General features: G+C 43.2%; 1 protein-coding gene across 4 annotated transcripts in view; it reads right to left on the reverse strand.

Moving 5' to 3' along the window:
* Positions 1–252: 252 nt before the first annotated feature.
* Positions 253–19,196, reverse strand: part of Zfyve26 (zinc finger FYVE-type containing 26) — a 59,645-nt gene continuing 40,701 nt past the window's right edge. For 2 of the 4 annotated variants that reach the window (XM_015490432.2, XM_015490422.2), the window contains exons 32-42: positions 18,682–18,902; positions 15,010–15,157; positions 14,545–14,754; positions 13,216–13,434; positions 9,941–10,138; positions 9,076–9,275; positions 7,829–7,970; positions 7,003–7,062; positions 5,506–5,688; positions 4,864–4,908; positions 253–2,570 (exon numbers count right to left, since the gene is read on the reverse strand). In XM_015490432.2, the coding sequence (XP_015345918.1) occupies positions 2,367–2,570; positions 4,864–4,908; positions 5,506–5,688; positions 7,003–7,062; positions 7,829–7,970; positions 9,076–9,275; positions 9,941–10,138; positions 13,216–13,434; positions 14,545–14,754; positions 15,010–15,157; positions 18,682–18,902 (1,830 nt within the window). In that variant the 3' untranslated portion in view covers positions 253–2,366. Of the gene's footprint in view, positions 2,571–4,863; positions 4,909–5,505; positions 5,689–7,002; positions 7,063–7,828; positions 7,971–8,634; positions 8,838–8,987; positions 9,276–9,940; positions 10,139–13,215; positions 13,435–14,544; positions 14,755–15,009; positions 15,158–18,681; positions 18,903–19,196 lie in introns of those variants that run through there. The other 2 variants (XR_007345758.1, XR_007345759.1) reach the window with 2 other exon arrangements.

Raw genomic sequence — 19,196 nt, forward strand, 5'->3', positions numbered from 1 at the left:
AAACTAAAATGAAAAAAAGAAAAATGTTTTTGGTGGCAGAGGGTCCATTAATAGGTTGCAACACTCAAAAAACGAGATAAGTCCTAACCAAAGATTGAGTCAGTAGTTATTATGGGAATCATTGAGAGAAAGTTTAAGAGTTGAAGGTCACCTGACCATCCCTAGTTACCTTTTCTATCCACAGAAAACACAAGGAGAAAGGATGGGCAGGATAAGAGCAATCGGTACAAGGAAGACAGGAGGCCAGGAAACTAGTTGGATAGACACTTTATTGTGGTTTGCTTGTGGTAAGACATTAGCCCCTCAATGCATACATTTGCTCTGGAGAATATTTTGCTGGAGACCACAGTGTGATGCTCAAAGACCTTTAGCCCCATCTATGTCAGTCTAGTCAATGGCTGACTATTTTACAGTTCAACTAGTTAGAGGAAAAAGTCAGGAAAATCTGGTCTTAACACCCCAAATTAAGGGCTGCAAGATTTGTGACTCATTTGTATAAAGTGCTTATGTTCAGTGCAAAAAGGGCAGATTCAGAAGGGCAAGCAGATGCCCTTCCTGGGAGTCAGTCAGATGTGTTATATGACTCAAGGAAGGAAAAGTCACTCATACTTCACCCCAAAGAAATTTAGTATTTTCCTTACAGTCTTTCTCCTCTCTAATAAGACTGAAACTTTCAATCTGACAGATCTCCATAATACTTATTTATTTTACTTTAAAAATTTCATTTCAGAGGGAATTCCACAGGGTTTCTAAGCAACAGAGATGTTGACTTCAACTTCCAGTTTCTGTTTTTCTCAGCTTTAAAAAAGGGATCAATAGGCTGGGCTCTGGCTGGTGGGAGACTCAGGGCTGCATGGCTTCTCTTTAGGCCTCTCATTTGCAAATCCAAGTAATTAAGTATGACAAACCCTTTCTCAGATATCTCACATCTCAGGTGGGAAGACAAGCCAAGAAGCATTTTATCTAGTTTTCCACCAACTGGATGTAACCTATTGTCCCCTTGTTTTCTCCTCTTCCTTCATTTTTTTGTGGTACTAGGTACTTTTTTTCACACATGCTACCAGGCAAGCATTCTACCACTGAGTTACATCACCAGTCCTTTTTGTTTTATCTTGAGACAGGGTCTTGCTAAATTGCTGAGGTTAGCCTTGGATTTGCGATTCTCCTGCCTCAAGCTTCTGTGTAGCTGGAATGGTAGGTGTGTGCCCCCATACCTGGCTCCCTAGTTCTGACCCTTGCCCACAGGCCAAACTCTAAAGTGAATCCCTGATTCCTTCTGTTAAGACTAAGAAGTGCACTGCTGTCTTAATGACCCAGGTGTCTGAGTATCCATCCAGTGGTCCCAGAAAGACTGAAGGGAGAAGAAGAAGAAGGGAAATGGTTTCTTAATCAATTCAAGAGGCACAAACAGGACTGGAATTCAAATAGGTAAAGTCTAGCCATTCAGTCATAGGACCCTCACTACCATTACTCTTCCCAGACTCTCAGAGAGGGAGCCACAATCTTTCACCCATCAACTTTGTAGCAGGGATACCAATAAGAGCCAGCTCTGTGCTTGTGAGTAACCATCCTGCATCCCTTTTTGGAGAGGCCTGCCTTTCACTTCCCTCTGGATCAATGTGACAGGGACCCTTCGATCTGTGCATTAGCCCACAGATCTGATCACCTGTATTGCTGTCAGAGGTTTCGGACGTCACTACCTGAAAGGCCTCTATTCAAGGTTACCTTCCAAAGACCCACATGAACTCCTTGTGCTTGTGAGAGGAGACACTTGGCAAGCAGTTTTATTCCACAGGTAGCACTTGCCCCAAAGCCATCTCTGAATTTCAGGAAGGAAAGAAAGGGGAAAGAAGCAATCCTTTTGGTGTTGCCCTATAATTCTGTGTAAAACTCCTCTAGCTAAGAGGAGCTACTAAAGCATCACCATGTGGAGGGACTGTGTACAAACAGGATGACCCGGGTTAAGAACCAAAACGCAGGGAAGGATTTCAAACTGGCAAAAATCTAAAGGAAAGTGCCTCTAATGGAGGAGAGTCTCATTTGTTCAGAAAATGCTTGGGCGTAAACATGAGTGTACAGGAGCATGCACGCATGTGTGTACATGCCTGTGTACATACACTCACTCATTCTGAGGTAGAAAGAACTGGCCATCTCCAGACAAACACACAGATCCCACAATTTTACAGAAACATGGCACTTGCGTGAAAAGTCCTGTCCTTGCTGGAAGGCAAGTAGGGTCCAATCCAACTCTTTCCAACCTGGGGCAGAGCCAGAGAAGTCCCACTCCATGGGAGGAGAGAGGTGGAGGTTATCACTCCTGTCGCCACAGTTCTTTTGCTATGTTTTCCTGGTCTTGCTGCCCAGGGTCACTTCCTGGAGCCTGAGCCATGGGCACTCCGGGGGTGGCTTGTCAGAAGCCACTGGGTACAGATATCTTGCACTATGGCATCCCCGCTGCTCTTGGCAGCCTGCTGCACCTGCTGAACGAGGGTGGTGGCCCGTGAGTGTTCTTGCTTCACGGCAATCAGATAGGCAGATCGCAGCTTGCAACATGTCAGGTAGGCCTGAACCTGGCAATCGGATATGAGAAACAGTGGAAAGGAAACTATCACTGGTGAATCACCAACAAATATGCTGAGCCACATCAAAGCTCAAGCAGACACATTACCTCTCACCTACACATTAACAGGTAGGGTTATTGCCTTTGTATTATGAAAGTCTTCATATATTCTAGACATTAAGCTATCACATGGTATTATAATGTAAAAAGTTACTACTGGTGACCACAGATCATGATTTTATGGTTACTTGGTTATTTTTTCATCGATGTCTGTTTCCTTGACTAGACTATATGGTCCATGAGGGCAGGAAGAGTGTCTGCTTTTTCTACCCCTTGTATTACTGATGTTTAGCATGTAGTGTGTTCAGTAAACATGCATTATATGAATGAATTAACGAATCGATGAGCCATCATACCTTCTTGCTACAATGGATGCACAGATTCTCCCTTCTCCTTTTCTGTTTTTAATCTGAATTTAAAATCTTTTAACAGAAAGTTTGGAGACGAAAATGAATATACACAATTAGAAAAGGTGTACTTAAGGTCTAACCCCAGTTAGACCTGACTTGACTTCTTTTGCTTGGATCAGAGGCAGCTCAGTTTTGAGGGTGCATATCTCCCAAACCGCCTCATGAATGTGCAGTATGGTGGGGACGAGTGCCCCTTCCCTCTCTGGCTAGTGCTCTGAGCCAGGGAACAATAGCAAGGTCCTCCTGAGCTGCCACAGCCCCCAGTGGCAGCTGCCTTTCTGCTTCACAGTCCTCTCTGGGATTATTCTCACTCCATGTATAATGCTCCACTGTTTCTTTCCTTTTTTTTTTTTTTTTTGGTCTTAGTCAGTAAAGTCTTCCTTTCCTGGGTTCAATTACAGATTGTTTCCCACCACTAAAAGATGCCTGGCAGGTCCTGAACTCACAAAAGTGATCAAGTCCCGTTGTTCTATTCACTACCCTAGGATATGAGCTCTCACTCCAGCCTTCAGCTCCAGTCAGAGCCCATGCATGTAAAATATCCCAGTTAGTAGGCAAAATTCCTGCCAAGAGAAGAAGGGTATCTTGCCAGAGAGTCTGGAATAGGAACTGGATTAAGCGGATATGGGCAAGTCCCCAAGTCCTGAGATCACTTGGAACAGCTGCTGAGAGAAAAACCCTGAAGAGTAATACTGACTCTCTAGACTGCACTGTGCACACTTCCAGGGACGGAGCCACTGTCCTGTAGAGTGCGAGGCTCAGTGAAGGCTCAGGAAAGGACCATAGTTTGGGACTCAGGGAAACTGGCTGTCTGTTCTGGCCACTGGGTTCTCATTCTGATTTTAGAAAAGTAATTCTCCACATTTCAGAATGCTAGAATTTCATCTTTTCTAAACATTTCATCAGGATGTTACAGAAATAATAAGGAAATGTTTAGAATAGGTCCTCCTTAGCCCCTAACAATGCCCTGCAAATATAGTCCGGGATTAGCAATACTGTCACGGGGAGCAGCTCTTTGCCTGACATTTCTTTTCATCATAAAGAACTCAGCTACCAGAATATTCCTCTGTTGATAGTCAGGGTAGCCCTGTCTGGTTGGGCTTTCTTGGGTGTTTCTTGGCTGGGGGGCCTTCCTGCTATGACAAGAGGATCAATCCTAAGGTTAGCCACATACAGGGCAGCTGGGAATACTTTTGTTCTGGCTGGGACTCCTCAGAGTGACAATGTGAAGCAAAGGTTCACCAATTTCTGAAATAGGGAAGAGTTCACTGGTCCCAGGGGAAAGGCCCTTTCTGGCAAATGAGACACCAATGAACACTGTAGGCCAAGGGGTTGGGGGTGGCTTTTTCTTACTGCTCTTCTTTTCTTAGGAGAACAAAGAAAAGCTTACCCACTCTGGGAACCTCACTCAGCCAATCAGCCTAAGGATGGAAGTGGGACATTTTCTAGGGCTTTCTGAGAGGAGACATCCATATAAAATGTAGATTCAAGAGCACCTTAAAGAGGCCGGGGATGGAGCTCAGTGGCACAGCACTTGCCTAGCATGTGCAAGGTCCAGGGTTCAAGACTGACACCTCCCTCCCACCAAAAAAGAGCAGTTTAGGACACGTTTGTCTTGGGGGACAAGAACTGAAAAGGCAAAGGCTCAGAGAGTCAATGTTTACCTGTTCCCTATCCATTCCCTCCTTTCTAAACCCCTACTTAAATCTCAGTGCCACTTCTAGATAACAGCAGAGCTGAGGTACAAGACTATAAGTGATTACTGTGGAGAGCAAGGCAAACCCCATGTGCTGTCCATTACCATCACCATAGCTTAGTGACAGCTCAGCTCACCTTGTTGTCATCGCTGTGTATTGCCTGGATCAGGCCTTCCAGTTCCTGTGCAGAACAGAAACACAGCAGTTTTAAGAGGGAGAAGAGCCCATGACCTTTTGGGGGCCAAAGTCCAATTCAGTTTCATCCCAGCATTGTAACTCCAGCATGAGATCGCCTGCCTCATTCTTCCTTCTAAACTCAACTCCTACTATAGGAGCAATGAAGGAAAGCTAATGAGAATAGCAAGCTTGGGAATTTTGGGAAAAGAATATCTCCCAAGAGGCCTGTGCTTGGCCTTCACAAATGGATGTGACTCTGTTTACCCCTCAAAGAAGCCACAGGGATACAACTTCATAGGTAATAAGCTTCAAAGGCCATTTGCTGGCCCATCCTGATCTTTAGAATCACAGGGAGCAAGCAATTCAATGCCATCAGACATTTTCAGGTGTACACAATGTTAGAAAAGGTAATGTTAAGGGACACCTTCTGGCTAAATGGTCACCACCATGAATTTTCCTTATAAGAAAAGGGTTGTAGAGGCTATTGTTGCAAGGGGGTCAGAAACTAGAGTTTCTGGCACGCTATGGTGAACAGAGAAATAAAGTGGGTGATGAGAAGACACTAAAATAGCTGGAGGACCCAAGAGAAGGGTGAGTGCACCTGTGGTGGGATTCTCTTAAAGGCTTCCAGACAGTTGAGGAGGATGGTGTCCCCATCACTTTTGGCTGCCATGCCTGACTCACTGACACATTTGAGCAGCTGTCGGATCTCACTGTATTTCTCCTTCTCCACCAGCTGCTGGGCAGCTCTGCAGTAGGTTGCTGCAGCATCAAGCTGGAAGTCCTGGAACAGAACATGGGACTTAAGATGACAGGGGATGTCCACAGTGGTAAGGGAGGCCAGATTTAAGAAGTATCCACTATGTTTGCTGTAGAAAAACCACGATGAGTGTAGACACAAGAGAAAACAAACATAACAAACAAACCCCAAACAAGCAAAAGTTCATTGAGAGTCAGGCAGACATTTAGGAAGCATCCATAAACACTGTAACCTTATCATCTAAAATGGTGCATTTCACTTACTTCCATGGCATCTCCTTAAAATATCCTAACAGAATCCTAAGAACATTTCATTCTCTCTCTTGTGAAATCACCTTTCTCTGGTAAATGGTGTGGAAAGCTGGTATTTGCTGCCTTTGATACTTGGTGTTCCCTTAAGAATTGTTTTAGTGTTCAGAAAAAGTCCAGTTCATCAAAAGATTAATTTGCTGAAAACTGCCAGATGACCTTAAGCCTCATCTAGGTTAATTCTTTTTTTTTTTTTTTTTTAAATATTTATTTATTTATTTATTTTAGTTTTAGGCGGACACAACATCTTTGTTTGTGGTGCTGAGGATCGGACCCGGGCCGCACGCACGCCAGGCGAGCGCTCTACCACTTGAGCCACATCCCCAGCCCCATCTAGGTTAATTCTATGCCAGAGAAACTGGGGATAGCTGCCCCTCTGCCTGCCCACCAGGGGCATCTGTGAGTACAGCACTTTAACCAACAATTAAAATGGATGGGAAGACAGAATACTGGTCCTTGAGACATGCATGCTACATACAGTGTCCTGCCTGTCCCTCAATCAGCTCCTAGGGGTGTTTGCATAAACCCATGGTCATGGGGGGGTTTGGAGAGACTTTGCCCTTTGGAGTTTCAGTGCCTTGCTCCAGCCCCTGCTTCAGTGCTACAACCCCACTTTTGTCGTTTTATCACAAGCAACAGAAAATATGCACCCGAAGGCAGCTCCTGGATAGAGAATGGAGGGGCAGTCCACAGGGCCAATGGAAACCCTTGGCTATTCCCTCTAGCCTTGCTCCCCTGCAAGGGTGAGCAGTGGCTCTGTAGAGAAACAGCCACGGAACTGTACTAGACTAATTTCAGGTAGTTATTTGACAGCTTTTAATGAGTTTGTCATTGGTTACTTGGCTTTTGGCAAAACAGCCTACAGTCTTGCATTTGACCCAGTTCTGTAATAGCCACTTCCCTAATTTCATCCCTAATGTACATGCAAATCTGCTTTTCTTGGGATAAAAATTTTCTGAAGAATAATCTCAAGAAAATGTGGTCAGGTGCTGACTGCCCTTGGCATAATCTCAGATAATCCAAGTCATACCTGCAGAACACGGAATGCAATTCCAAAACCGTCTTCTACATTTTTCCCTCCCAGCATGACCTGAAAAAGGAGAGGGAAACATGCTTAAAGAAGCAGTAACTGCCAGGCATGGTGGTGCACACTTGTAATCCCAGTGGCTCAGGAGGCTGAGGAAGGAAGGAGGATTGCGAGTTCAAAGCCAGCCTTAGCAATTTAGTGAGGCCCCAAGCAACTCAGGCAGATCCTGAGTCTAAATAAAATATATAAAAGGTCTGGGGATGTGGCTCAGTGGTTAAGTGCCTCTGGGTTCAATCCTTGATACCAAAAAAAAAAAAAAAAAAAAAAAGGAAGCAGTAGCTATTGAATAGTCCCTAAATCAAGAATGAGATCCAAGCGTGGTAGTGCATGACTGTAATGATTACATGACTGTAATCAGGGGCTTGGGAGGCTGAGGCAGGAGGATCAGGAGTTCAAAGACAGCCTCAACAAAAGTGAGGTACTAAGCAACTCAGTGAGACCCTGTCTCTAAATAAAATATAATACAGGGCTGGGGATGTAGCTCAGTGGTCAAGTGCCCCTGAGTTCCATCCTTAGTACCCACACACAAAAAAAGAATGAGGGCCCCCATTTATTCAGTTGTTTGATATATATTTAATGAGACTTGATGGGTGCCAGCCACTCAAGACATAAGAATGATCAAAATTTACTTGATATCCAACCATATGTAACTCCAGTGGAGAGGAAGCCATCAAGCAAACAACTAAAATAATAACCAATTACAATTGTGACAATTAAACATGTTATGAAAGATGAGGGCTGCCTGGGGGAGGGGAAGCACTGTACCTACCTTGCAGGCAACATCCATTTTCATGTGGTTATTTCCAAAAAGGGTTGGCAGAGGCAAAGTGGTGATCTGAGAGGTCCCGGCACTTTCGCACCGATGCAGGAACCTGGTCACTTCCATCTGTAGCTGAAGTGTATTCATGTGCCTATGGGGACAGGACACTCACGGTACATTCTCATAAGGAGCATCACGGGTGAGGTACTGAGTGACTGAGAAGTCATAGAAGGCAAGGGAAAAGGCCAAAGAAAGGATGTGGAGGGAAAAGAGACTCCAAATACATTTTGGATAGTTATAAAAAGATGGAAATAGATGTCTCAGGGTCCCCCCTGCACAGAGTTACTGAGCACCTATGTGCCAGGTACAGCCACAGAGGTTAAGAGAGGCATGAGCCCTGCTCTCACGGAGTCAGAGGCTGGAGGAGAAATGAACAGTAACCAAACACAGAAGACATTTAATGATTGAGCCTACAAAGGCAACAGTGAACTGGTGGAAAGTTTACTTTAGATACCATGTTGTAAACAGAGGGATTAGCAAGCATGAAACCCGAGAAGAAAGGATTTGGTGTGTTGAGGAATCTTCAGGAGGCCAGTGACTGATGCTCATCAAAAAGAGAAGAGCTGGGCGTGGTGGCGCATGCCTGTAATCGCAGTGGCTCAGGAGGGCTCAGGAGGCTAAGAGAGGAGGATGGCAAAGTTCAAAGCTATCCTCAGCAAAAGGGAGGTGCTAAGCAACTCAGTGAGACCCTGTTTCTAAATAAAATACAAAATAGGGCTGGGGATGTGGCTCAGTGGTCAAGTGCCCTGAGTTCAATCCCCAGTACCACCTCCTCAAAGAAACAAAAAAAAAAAAAAAAAAAAGAGAGAGAGAGAGAGGAATACAAGACAGAGATGGAGCCATCAGCAGAGGCCAGACCACACAGGATCTTTTTTTCCCACTGTAAGGAGAAGGGAGTTTAGTTTGGTTGCAGCATGTGATACTAATCCTCCTCTCCTGCCCCCTTTCCCTTTCAGATGTGGTTTTTTTTTTTTTTTTTTTATATTTATTTTTTAGTTTTCAGCGGACACAACATCTTTGTTGGTATGTGGTGCTGAGGATCGAACCCGGGCCGCACGCATGCCAGACGAGCGCACTACCGCTTGAGCCACATCCCCAGCCCTCAGATGTGTTTTTTAAGGACACAGGGCATGGGCACAGACACTCCATCCCAGCCTTTCTGCCCTGCACTAATTAGCTCCCAAGCCTTGAGCTACCTAGACACATCTGCTGCTGTCATCTTCTTTCGGAAGAAGGTATTTTTCTTCCTTCCAGAGCTGCGGGATGTTTCTTGGAGGTAGATCTTCAGGTGGTCCTTGGCCTTAAGCAGCCATGAGAGCTTCTCTCCCAGTTCTGTATATGACTTTGCTTTGTGACTGAAGAACCGAATACAGGTCATGGCAGCCCGGACTTGGTCCTAGAAGTGAAGAATGAACATTCAGGTCAAAAGAGATCAGGGATGTTGGAGGCAGGACATGATGAGAATTCTGATCTGATTCCCATCTAGCCCTAGTGATGTCTCCATCTTTATCTCTTGCTTCTTTTTCCTTGCTATGCATTGGTTACCAGTTGAACTGCTATTTTGAGTCAGTCACTTCAGAGCCCAACAGATCCTAAAGTGAACTGACCAACTAAACTTTTGGGTTAGACATTATTTCATATCCCCAAAATAATCGAAAAAAAGGATACTTCTGCTTCTTCATTCACAATGGTTTCACTCTTAATGTAGTATTAAATAATTTCTCTGTGATTTAGTGGCAAGTCTCACACAGATTAGGAGAAATGTGTTGCTTCTCTCTTCATGTATTTTCTTTGAAAATACTTTTCCATCATTCCTTATGAATTCTGTATCTTTCTTACCTTTATATTCCTTGAATTGTGAAGAATGGTATTATGGACAAGTCTAAAGTTTATCCCTAAATTTAGCATAAAAGTTCAAATATCTTTTTAACAATGCTAGACAGCAAGATGGATTTGTCCTAAGGTCAAATAGCAAGGCAAGGGATCAAATGGCAGTCGTATTCCTCATCTTACAGCCTTCCCTGTACGGCGGGGCACCAGGGAGGAGGGGGCTGCTATTACCTTCATAAACTGCTGCAGCTCATACAGAATGTGGTAGTAGTTCTTTTTTTGTAAATGTTGGCAGGCGGCAATCAGGTATGTGCCCCAGCTCTCCAAAGTTGGATCGATGGATTCCAGCAAGTTTTCCAAAGTGTGTAACTTCCCACTTTTATAGCTTGGCTGGAAAATGCCTTCTATAAAGACTTCTGGAGGACTGTCCTGCAGCAGGGTAAAGTGAAAAGTCAGAAGTCTGGAGCCTGGAGCGGAATTCTGGCTCAGTCTGGGATCTGTTCTGAATTTTCTTTCATTCACATACTTTAGCATCCTCCTAGCACAATGCTTAATCTTTTGTGTGTTACAGATACCTCTGAGAATCCCACTCTAGTGACAGCTTTATGTATCTCCTTCATTTTGTAGAAGAGCTCCTTGACCAAGTTATCTATGCTGTCACCTCTTTCTTTCCCAGGATATCATCCTGAATCTGCTCTAACCTCACTTTTGGACCCAAATACCACCCAAACTGTGTCTTAGGTCACTAGGGACCTCTAAACTATTAATTTAATCCCAAGAGTCAATTCTTAGTCTCCTTTTCTACCTGATCTACCAGCAGCTTTTCCCTGTAGTGCTAGGGATGGCACCCAGGGCCTTGTGCATGCTAGGCAAGTGCTCTGCCACTGAGTTACATCCCCAGCCTATCAGCAGTTTTTTTTTGGCAGGGGGTAGGTACCAGAGATTGAACCCAAGGGCACTTTACCACTGAGCCACATCCCCAGCCTTTTAAAATATTTTATTTACAGACAGGGTCTCACTGAGTTGCTTAGGGTCTCACTAAGTTGCTGAGGCTGGTTTTGAACTTGAGATCCTCCTGCCTCAGCTTCTTAAGCTACTGGGATTACACGTGTGTGCCACCATGCCCTGCTCCTATCAGCAACTTTTGATAACAGCTTCCTCTCCCTCAAAAAACTTTTTAATTTAAATTTTTAGTTTTAATTGTGAAAAACTTCATTTGACCTAAAGAACACCAGCCTCTGTAGGTTTTCTTTCTATCTTTCTGGCTGTGTCTTCTCAATTTCATTTTGCTGATTTCCCCCAATCTCCCTGAGGTTTAGCAGGAACCTGTTCTCTTTTCCATCTGAACCTTTTCTCTTTTGGTGATTTTGTCCAGTCTCATGACTTAAGTACCAGCCCAGTGCTGATGATGCCCACACCCAGCCTGGTCATCACCTCCTAAAGTCCAGAACTGTTTATCCTGTGATATCCAAATTGCTTCCTAAACATGTCCTGGGTATTCAACACACATAATACATTCAAAACAGTATTCTAGAGTGTTCCTTGAAACCCGCTCCTTCCAGTCTTCCTTTTCTCAGATGGTAACTTCCTTTTCTCAGACTGTTAACTGTTCAAGTCAATAACTTTAGAATCAACTTTTCCCCCAAACTTCAATATCAAATTAGTCAGCCAGTCCAATTGGCTCTACCATAAAATGATATAGAGAAGCTGCCCCTTCTGGCTACCTCATTGCCCCTGCTTATCCAAGTTGTCACCACCAGGAGGATTGCTGCAATAGCCTCCTCCCTGGTCTACCATCTCCCATTTCTGCCTCTTTTCCAATGTCAACAAATCAACCTGAGTAATTCTTTTAAGTAGTGGTTTTCCTTTTAAATCCCCAGTACTGGAAAAAAAAAAAAAAATCACAAAGATAGTGCATGGTACAATCAGGAAACTTAAATAATTTGATGAGGGGCTGGGGATGTGGCTCAAGCGGTAGCGTGCTTGCCTGGCATGTGCGGGGTGCTGGGTTCGATCCTCAGCACATAAAAATAAAATAAAGATGTTGTGTTCACTGAAAACTAAAAAATAAATATTAAAAAATTCTCTCTGTCTCTCTCTCTTAAAAAAAATTGATGAGTCTGGAATGCAGGTGCAGATAGGATTTGTGATGAAAGTTAATTGGAGAAATATGGCAGATGGATCCTGGTGGGTGCTATAGAATGCTAAGGGATTTGGACTTCATCCTGTGGCAGTGGGGATCCACTAAAGGCCTGTTAGGGAGAGTTTTAGGAGGCTCACTCTACAGGCAGTGTACGCAAAGGGATGAAATGGACAGGCTAGAAACAGAACACCTTCCATACCCCAGGCACTCTGGTGTCAGTTTTACAGTGTCCCTCCCTGCTTGAGAATACAGATAAGACATTTCAGTTCAAGGGTAACTGTGATTACAGGAGATAAAAAGAAGGCTTCCTTCCTAAGCTGACAGATGTAAAGCAGGGGCAATGCTGTTGTCAGCTTATATCTGGGTATTTAGGTAAGCAGCTTAGCTCTGTGGACCACAGTTATCTAAGGAAATAGGACTAAATAATTTCCACTCTCAATCTGTGCTTGGGAGATGCATCTTTACCTCTAAACTCTTTAGTAAGCAGAGAAAAAGGGAAAAAGTTAGAAACTAAATTCCAAATAACATGACTTTTATGTGAGTTTTGATTCTTGAGACTTGGTTAGTAGCTAAGACACAACAGTAAGCCAAGCAGTGGTAAAAACATTTCTCTTTCACTATCCTGTAGGTATCTGGTTACCACAGTACTGTGAACTGTTGATGTCATTTGGAGCAACTCTAGAAGATGTGTGTATTTGAAATTTTCATTGTCTTCATTGATTCAAGGCAGTTTACCTTGGGCTCTTTTAATTTTCTATAAAATTTGGTCAGTATCAGCTAACTTCTTAGAAAGTGATCATGCAATATTCAGATAAAAAAGGAATGATGAAGGATCATGGTAAAATGAAGTCCTGATTACTCATCTGTGGCTCCTAAGAAATAATGCACCTCAGTGGTGCCTTTGCCTCTAAGGGGAAGAGGGTAGAGGATGTAAGAACAAAGTGAGTGGAGTACACTGTTCTTCCACCATGTACACAGGACCTGTGCTATGCATGTTCATGGCCCTTATGGCAACAACTCTGAGTGGACACAGTCCTAGGCCCTGTGGGAGGTGGGTGCCCCATATCACAAAAGGTTCACACTAAGTGTCTCATCCCAGGCACCATACTGTGATCCTGCTAAACATTTTGGGAGAAGGGATGAAATTTACTATTGCCAATCAGGAGAGTATTTTAGGATTGGGTTAAGACTTGTCACACAATCAGTGGACAATGTTTGTGTAGACCGAGTCTTCCATTTTGACCTGACTCTGCCAGATTTGATTTCACAGTTCAACAATGGGTTGAGCCTATGGTGGGGGATGTGGAGGCTCAAGGGAGGGGGGTGAGGAGCTGCCCTTTGTGGGCTGTGTCTCGGGTCCCACCTTGTTGAGGAGGTGAAGCAGGGCTTCCCGCAAGCAGCTGTGCCTCATGTAGAAACTGATGATGGCCAGGTTGGTGCTGTAGTTATGCAGGTAGAAGAGGCATTCTTGGTAGTAGGTATTGTTCATGATCTTCCCTTCGGGAATCACCTCCAGGGAGAGGCTCTGGGTCCGAAGGGTAGCTTCCAGTTCCCTCAGGGTGGCAAAGTAATCATCATCTTGCTGACAGGAAAGGAGAGAGTGGGAGAGAAAAATGGAACTCAGTGAGTTCTCAGCAGGCATGGAAAGAGCGCTTTCAAAGGCTTTTTCACATGGAAAAATGCTCATTCTCTAGTTTTGAGAATAGAAAAGTAGCAGAATACAAAATTCTATGTATTATAATATGGTATAACTTGAATTGCACTCAAAAACATAACTCAGGGGGCTGAGGTTGTAGCTCTGTGGCAGAGCACTCGCCCTGCATGTGGAAGACACCGAGTTTGATCCTCAGCACCACATTAAAAAATAAAATAAAATAAAGGTATTGTGTCCACCTACAACGAATAAATAAACAAATAAATAAATAACTCAGAAAAAATTTTTTTTGAGATGTTGCTTATATTGGCTCTGAACTCCTGGACACTAGCAATTCTCCTGCCTTAGCCTTCTGAGTAGCCCGGGCTACACATATATGCCAAAATCTTAAATACTAATTAGTCTGGGCATGGGATTACACATGAGTTTTTATTTTAATTAATTGGTACTGGGAAATTGAACCCAGAGGTGCTTAACCATTGAACCATATCCCTAGCCCTTTTAATTTTTTATTTTGAGTCAGGCTTTTACTAAGTTGTTTAGAGATTTGCTTAGTTGCTGAGGCTGGCCTTGAACTTGTGATCCTCCTGCCTCAGCCTCCTGAGTTGCTGGGATTATAGGTATGTGTCATCATGCCTAGCAACTTTTTATTTTTAAAATATTTTTTAGTTATACGTAGATACAATATCTGTATTTTATTTATTTATTTTTATGTGGTGCTAAGGATCGAATCCAGTGCCTCACATGTGAGAGGCAAGCACTGTGCTACTGAATCACAACCCTAGCCCCAGCAATTTTTTTATTTTTTAAAAAAGTTCTGTAGTTTCCTTTTTTAAAAAAATTTGGCTTTGCATTATTTATTCAACCATAACTAGTGTCTTATCTAACTATATGTAATGGGAGGAAATGAAATATCAAGTTGGCAGTTTCTAGCCAGGGCTAACACTGTCAGCTGAATCTAAGCTGACCCTTTTCCTGGGTCCCTACTGTTCCTGTCTTCCCTCCTAGAGCTGGCCACTCCACCGGCTTTGCTCTTACCAAGGAAATGAGGGGCCTCACTGTGGACTCCAGGTACTCAACCACATCCTGTACCAGCCTTGAGCCATGACTTAGCTGATTGAGGTCAAGAGGGGGCTTCAGACAGCGACTGAACTTCTCCCGTGCAGCAGTGAGATTCCCAGCTTTGAGGCAGGCCATGCCCCAAGCATGCCACGCCCCAGTGGAATCAAGCCCAGTCTTTGTAGAGACCTGGAAGAAAAATTGCTCCTTTTGGTGAGAGATGTTGCATACATGCAGATCTGAGGATGTGCCAATGACCTCTTTTATCCCTGTGGCTAACCACCTCCCCACCACTCTGCACCCATGCCAGCATGTTCCCATGCTGCTCATGCCCTGGATACTTCCCCTTGGTCAAGACAACTGAGAAATGGCAAGACCATTTTCAAGGCTGAGCAAAGACAACTCATTACAGTGGGGGAGAAGTAAGCTTTGTCTTTGGCTTACCTCAACACCCAATTGGTAGTACTCTGCTTCAAGAAGCTGGTTCCTTAGCCTGGTTACTGCAGCTGGCTGCAAGATCTGATCTAGAGATGGCACATGGCGATAGGCAGCAGCAACTAAAATATTCAGTACATCTACCTTGCTGATGTAACTACAGGGAGGAAAAAACCCAGTAATGAGGTTGCAGAGTCTTACTAAGAATTGTTGTTGCTTAAAGGTTTTCTATTTCATTTTCAATGTGAAATATGATGAGAATTTAGAGATATATAGACACTATGAGTGAAGTTTCTAGAGTCAGACTCTTTGAACCCCAGCTCTGTGATCTGGGGCAACTGACTTAAACTTTCTCTGCCTCAACTCACTCATCTGTATAATGGGTATAACAATTGGGAGTTTTAATGAAATATCTTAGTAAAAGACAGTGTCTGGGGCTGGGGTTGTGGCTCAGAGATAGAGCACTCGCCTACCATGTATGAGGCACCAGGTTCAATCCTCAGCACCACATAAAAATAAAATAAAGATATTGTGTTTACCTATAACTAAAAAATAAATATATTTTTTAAAAAAAGACAGTGTTTGAAACTTTTCAGCACTTGTTAAATGTTCATTATTGTTTAGAATGGGGATGCTCAGGGTTTCTATTTGAGACAAGGCCTTTATATTGACTATTGGGTGCTCACAAGTTACCCATTTGCTTTTTAGTCTTTTGGAACCCTGCTTACTTGGGAGGTTGTAGTATCGATGACCTGTGTTCTTGGTTAATACAGAGGTCATGTTACTACCATTTCTTGCAGGTATTCCTGTGTGGAGGCGTTCTGGCCCTTTTAGTCTAGGCTCTGGGACTTGACATCCTCTCCTTGGGCTAAGAGAGGACACTCCTCATAGCCCACCAGGACTGCTCCTGTGACCTTACTCCTGACATCTGAGGACTGGAAAAATGTTATGGAGGGAGCTGGGGTTGTGGCTCAGTGGTAGAACACTGCCTAGCATGTGTGAGGCCCTGGATTTGATTCTCAGCACCATATATAAATAAATAAAATAAAGGTCCACTGACAACTAAAAAAAATATTTAAAAAAATGTTATGTTGGGGCTGGGGATGTGGCTCAAGCGGTAGCGTGCTCGCCTGGCATGCGTGCGGCCCGGGTTCGATCCTCAGCACCACATACAAACAAAGATGTTGTGTCCGCCGAAAACTAAAAAATAAATATTAAAAATTCTCTCTCTCTCTCTCTCTCTCTCCCTCTCCCTCCCTCTCTCACTCTATCTTTAAAAAAAAAAAAAAAATGTTATGTACTCAGAGAACCTAAAGTGTTGCACCATTCTGTCTGGTGTTGCCTGAAACAAGCCCACACCTACAGTTCCTGAATCTTGTCCCTTAGTTCTAGCAAAAAACCCTGTGTGGATCCTGACTTGTTCACCAAAAGGGATTCTGGACATCAATGAGTAATTCTTCACCTTGTAGGGATAAGGAAGGGAAAAAGTATAGTATAAGAAAGCAGATTTAGAACCATAATATGCAAGTACATTTTAAAAATGAAAACACTTAATATAGATGATATGGATTTTGTTTTTAAACATTTATCTATTTTTTTGTCTATCAGAAGGAGGCATGAGTTAAAACAGTAGAAAACTCTGCAAACCAATACCTCTTAACTGGTTTGCATGGCAGCATACAGATGAATCCCCTCCCGCTGTAAAGGGTCAACAAAGGTTCTTACAATGAGTATATCTGAATACAGGGATGGGGAGAAAGAGGTGTCATTTGAAACCAAGAAAGCCCAAGGCACCTTGGGGTGGGTGAGAATCCTGCTGAATCCTTCCTTCATTTCTGCTGCCCTCAGTCTAAAGTGAATATTTCCTCCAAATACATCAGATTTTAAAGAACATACAGGACTTGAAGTTACCTTTGTTTCCTCTACCAAAGTTTTTTTTTTTTTTTTTTTCCCCTTTTCAAAAAAATGTTGCCAGGGAATGAAACTGGGTCTCATAAGTGCTAGGCAAGTGCTCCTCTACCACTGAGCCATACCCACCCCTCTTTTTCTTTTCTTTTCTCTTTTTTGTAGTTGCAGATGGAAAAAATGCCTTTATTTTATTTATTTATTTTAATATGGTGCTAAGGATCGAACCCAGTGCCTCACACATGTTAGGCAAGCGCACTAGCCACTATTTTTCTTTTAATAAGTAAATTTTATCTCATTTAATTACTGCTATTTGAGATATATTTGGCTATATTTTCACTTTTGTGTTAGATCTTTTTCCATATTTCTTTTGTTTTCTATCTTTTATTACATGGAGAGAATTCTGGTTTTATTCCCCCATACTCTCATCCTTTTCCAGTAATTTGGTAGCTTTTTGGTTATTTTCATAATTATAATGTGCACATGAGTATTGAACCCAAAGCCTTGTGCATGTTAGGCAAGGGCTCTTCCACTGAGTTATATCCCCAGCCCTTCTTGTTTATTTATTTACTTATTTACTGAGCTGGGGGGTCTTGCTATGTTGCCCAGGCTAGCTTCAAACTCCTGGGCTCAAGTGATCCTCCTACCTCAGCCTCCTACTGCAGCTGGGACTATAAGTGTTGCTTTTTATGGTTATTTTAAAACTTTATTTAAATATACCTATTTCTTCATTAATCAAATTGACAAATGACATATAATTCATTGTCTCAATATAGAGTGAAACTAGCACCCTTGCATTTCCTCCATTTTTGTTCCACCTCCATATGCTTTTCTCAACCTTCTGGTTTTTGTTCATGGAAGTAATAAGAATAATTAAATTTTTTGTAGTACATGGAGCATACCAGGCTAATTTCTTAGCCCTTGATGTGGATGATTTCATTTTATCCTAACAACCCTCTGATATTTAAGTATTATTATCATTCTCGTTTTATAGAGGAGGAAACTGAGACCCAGAGGGTTAGCCGACTTGTCTGAGGATAGGGAGTTAGGAGTTGGTGGAGTCTGAGCAAGTGTCTGAGGGAGGCATTTACACTTCAAAGAAAATTACACTCCCTGCTCCCAAATCTGGTTAGGACGGATGTTGGGAACATGAAATGTGAGTCACGCATCTGGGTGGATGAGCATGGAATTAGGAGTTTTCATTGTCAAGTTAATAAATGGAGTCAAAGCAGGTTGCACAGGAACCTGAGGGAGGCCTGGTCACACCTTTTCCATGGATACTTCCAGTTTATGCCTCAGATTGGCACAGTGGCAGGGATCAGTCACTTCCCAAGATGCTTTTATGGATCTATTATGCAGAACTCCCTGAGGTCAGTGTTGGGGTGGAGGTCTGTAGAAAGTTAACCACTGTACATTTGGGGAGGATATATTTCCTTTAAAAGCCAGAAAATTCCACAGACACTAAAGGTACTTCCCTAAATGATTTAAATTACAAACTAATCAGGGGAAGTCTTTACTTTCTTTTAGACAGGATATAGGTACAGGAACTCTGCTTTAAGGATACACTCTGGGAAAGAAAAGGACGTAGGCAGACAAGATGGGGCGGCAAGACCACTTGTGGTCAGGTAAGTATTTCATTAACATCAAAGTGAGATGCAAACATTGCAGTGTGTCTTGTCAGAGGATGGGGAGGTGAAAAACCATAGTGATGTGTCAGAAAAAGAGGTGCATAAAAACCACCTCCATGTAACAGAATGGAGACTCATTCTTATGTACCTGTCACAAAGAGCCAAGTCTTGGCTTTGGCCAGCCTTGACGAACATCATCTTGGCACTGAAGAGTAGCTGCTTCATGATGTCTGTGAGCAGCCCTGCATCTACCTCTGGGTTGGTGAGGCCCTTGGACAGCCTGCAGCAGTGCTCAATCAGCTGGTGGCCACAGGCAATGCTGTCCCGGTGGAGATTCAGGATGGCAATGCACAAGGAGGCACTGGGGGCCTAGAGGTGGAGAAAGAAGGGAGACACACTTAGTGAGTTCAGGGGCCAAACCATTCTTCAAATACAATCAAATACAACCTTTTTGAAAGGTTGAAAGACCCTGAAAGAAGGAGTCAAAAGTTCTACTGCAAAGCAGAAGCAGATCTAATTTCAGTGGCACTGCCTAAGTTCTGGCTGTTAAGTTTTGTCACTTTACAGGGAAGAAGGCAATTATATCCACATATTACCTACCTTTTGAGAATGTCCACAGGTCTCTCTCCTTTTTCTGGTCTACGGTCTCTCTGCATTGCTTGC

This window comes from Marmota marmota, unplaced genomic scaffold, assembly GCF_001458135.2.
Source record: "Marmota marmota marmota unplaced genomic scaffold, marMar, whole genome shotgun sequence".
Taxonomy (NCBI): domain Eukaryota; kingdom Metazoa; phylum Chordata; class Mammalia; order Rodentia; family Sciuridae; genus Marmota; species Marmota marmota.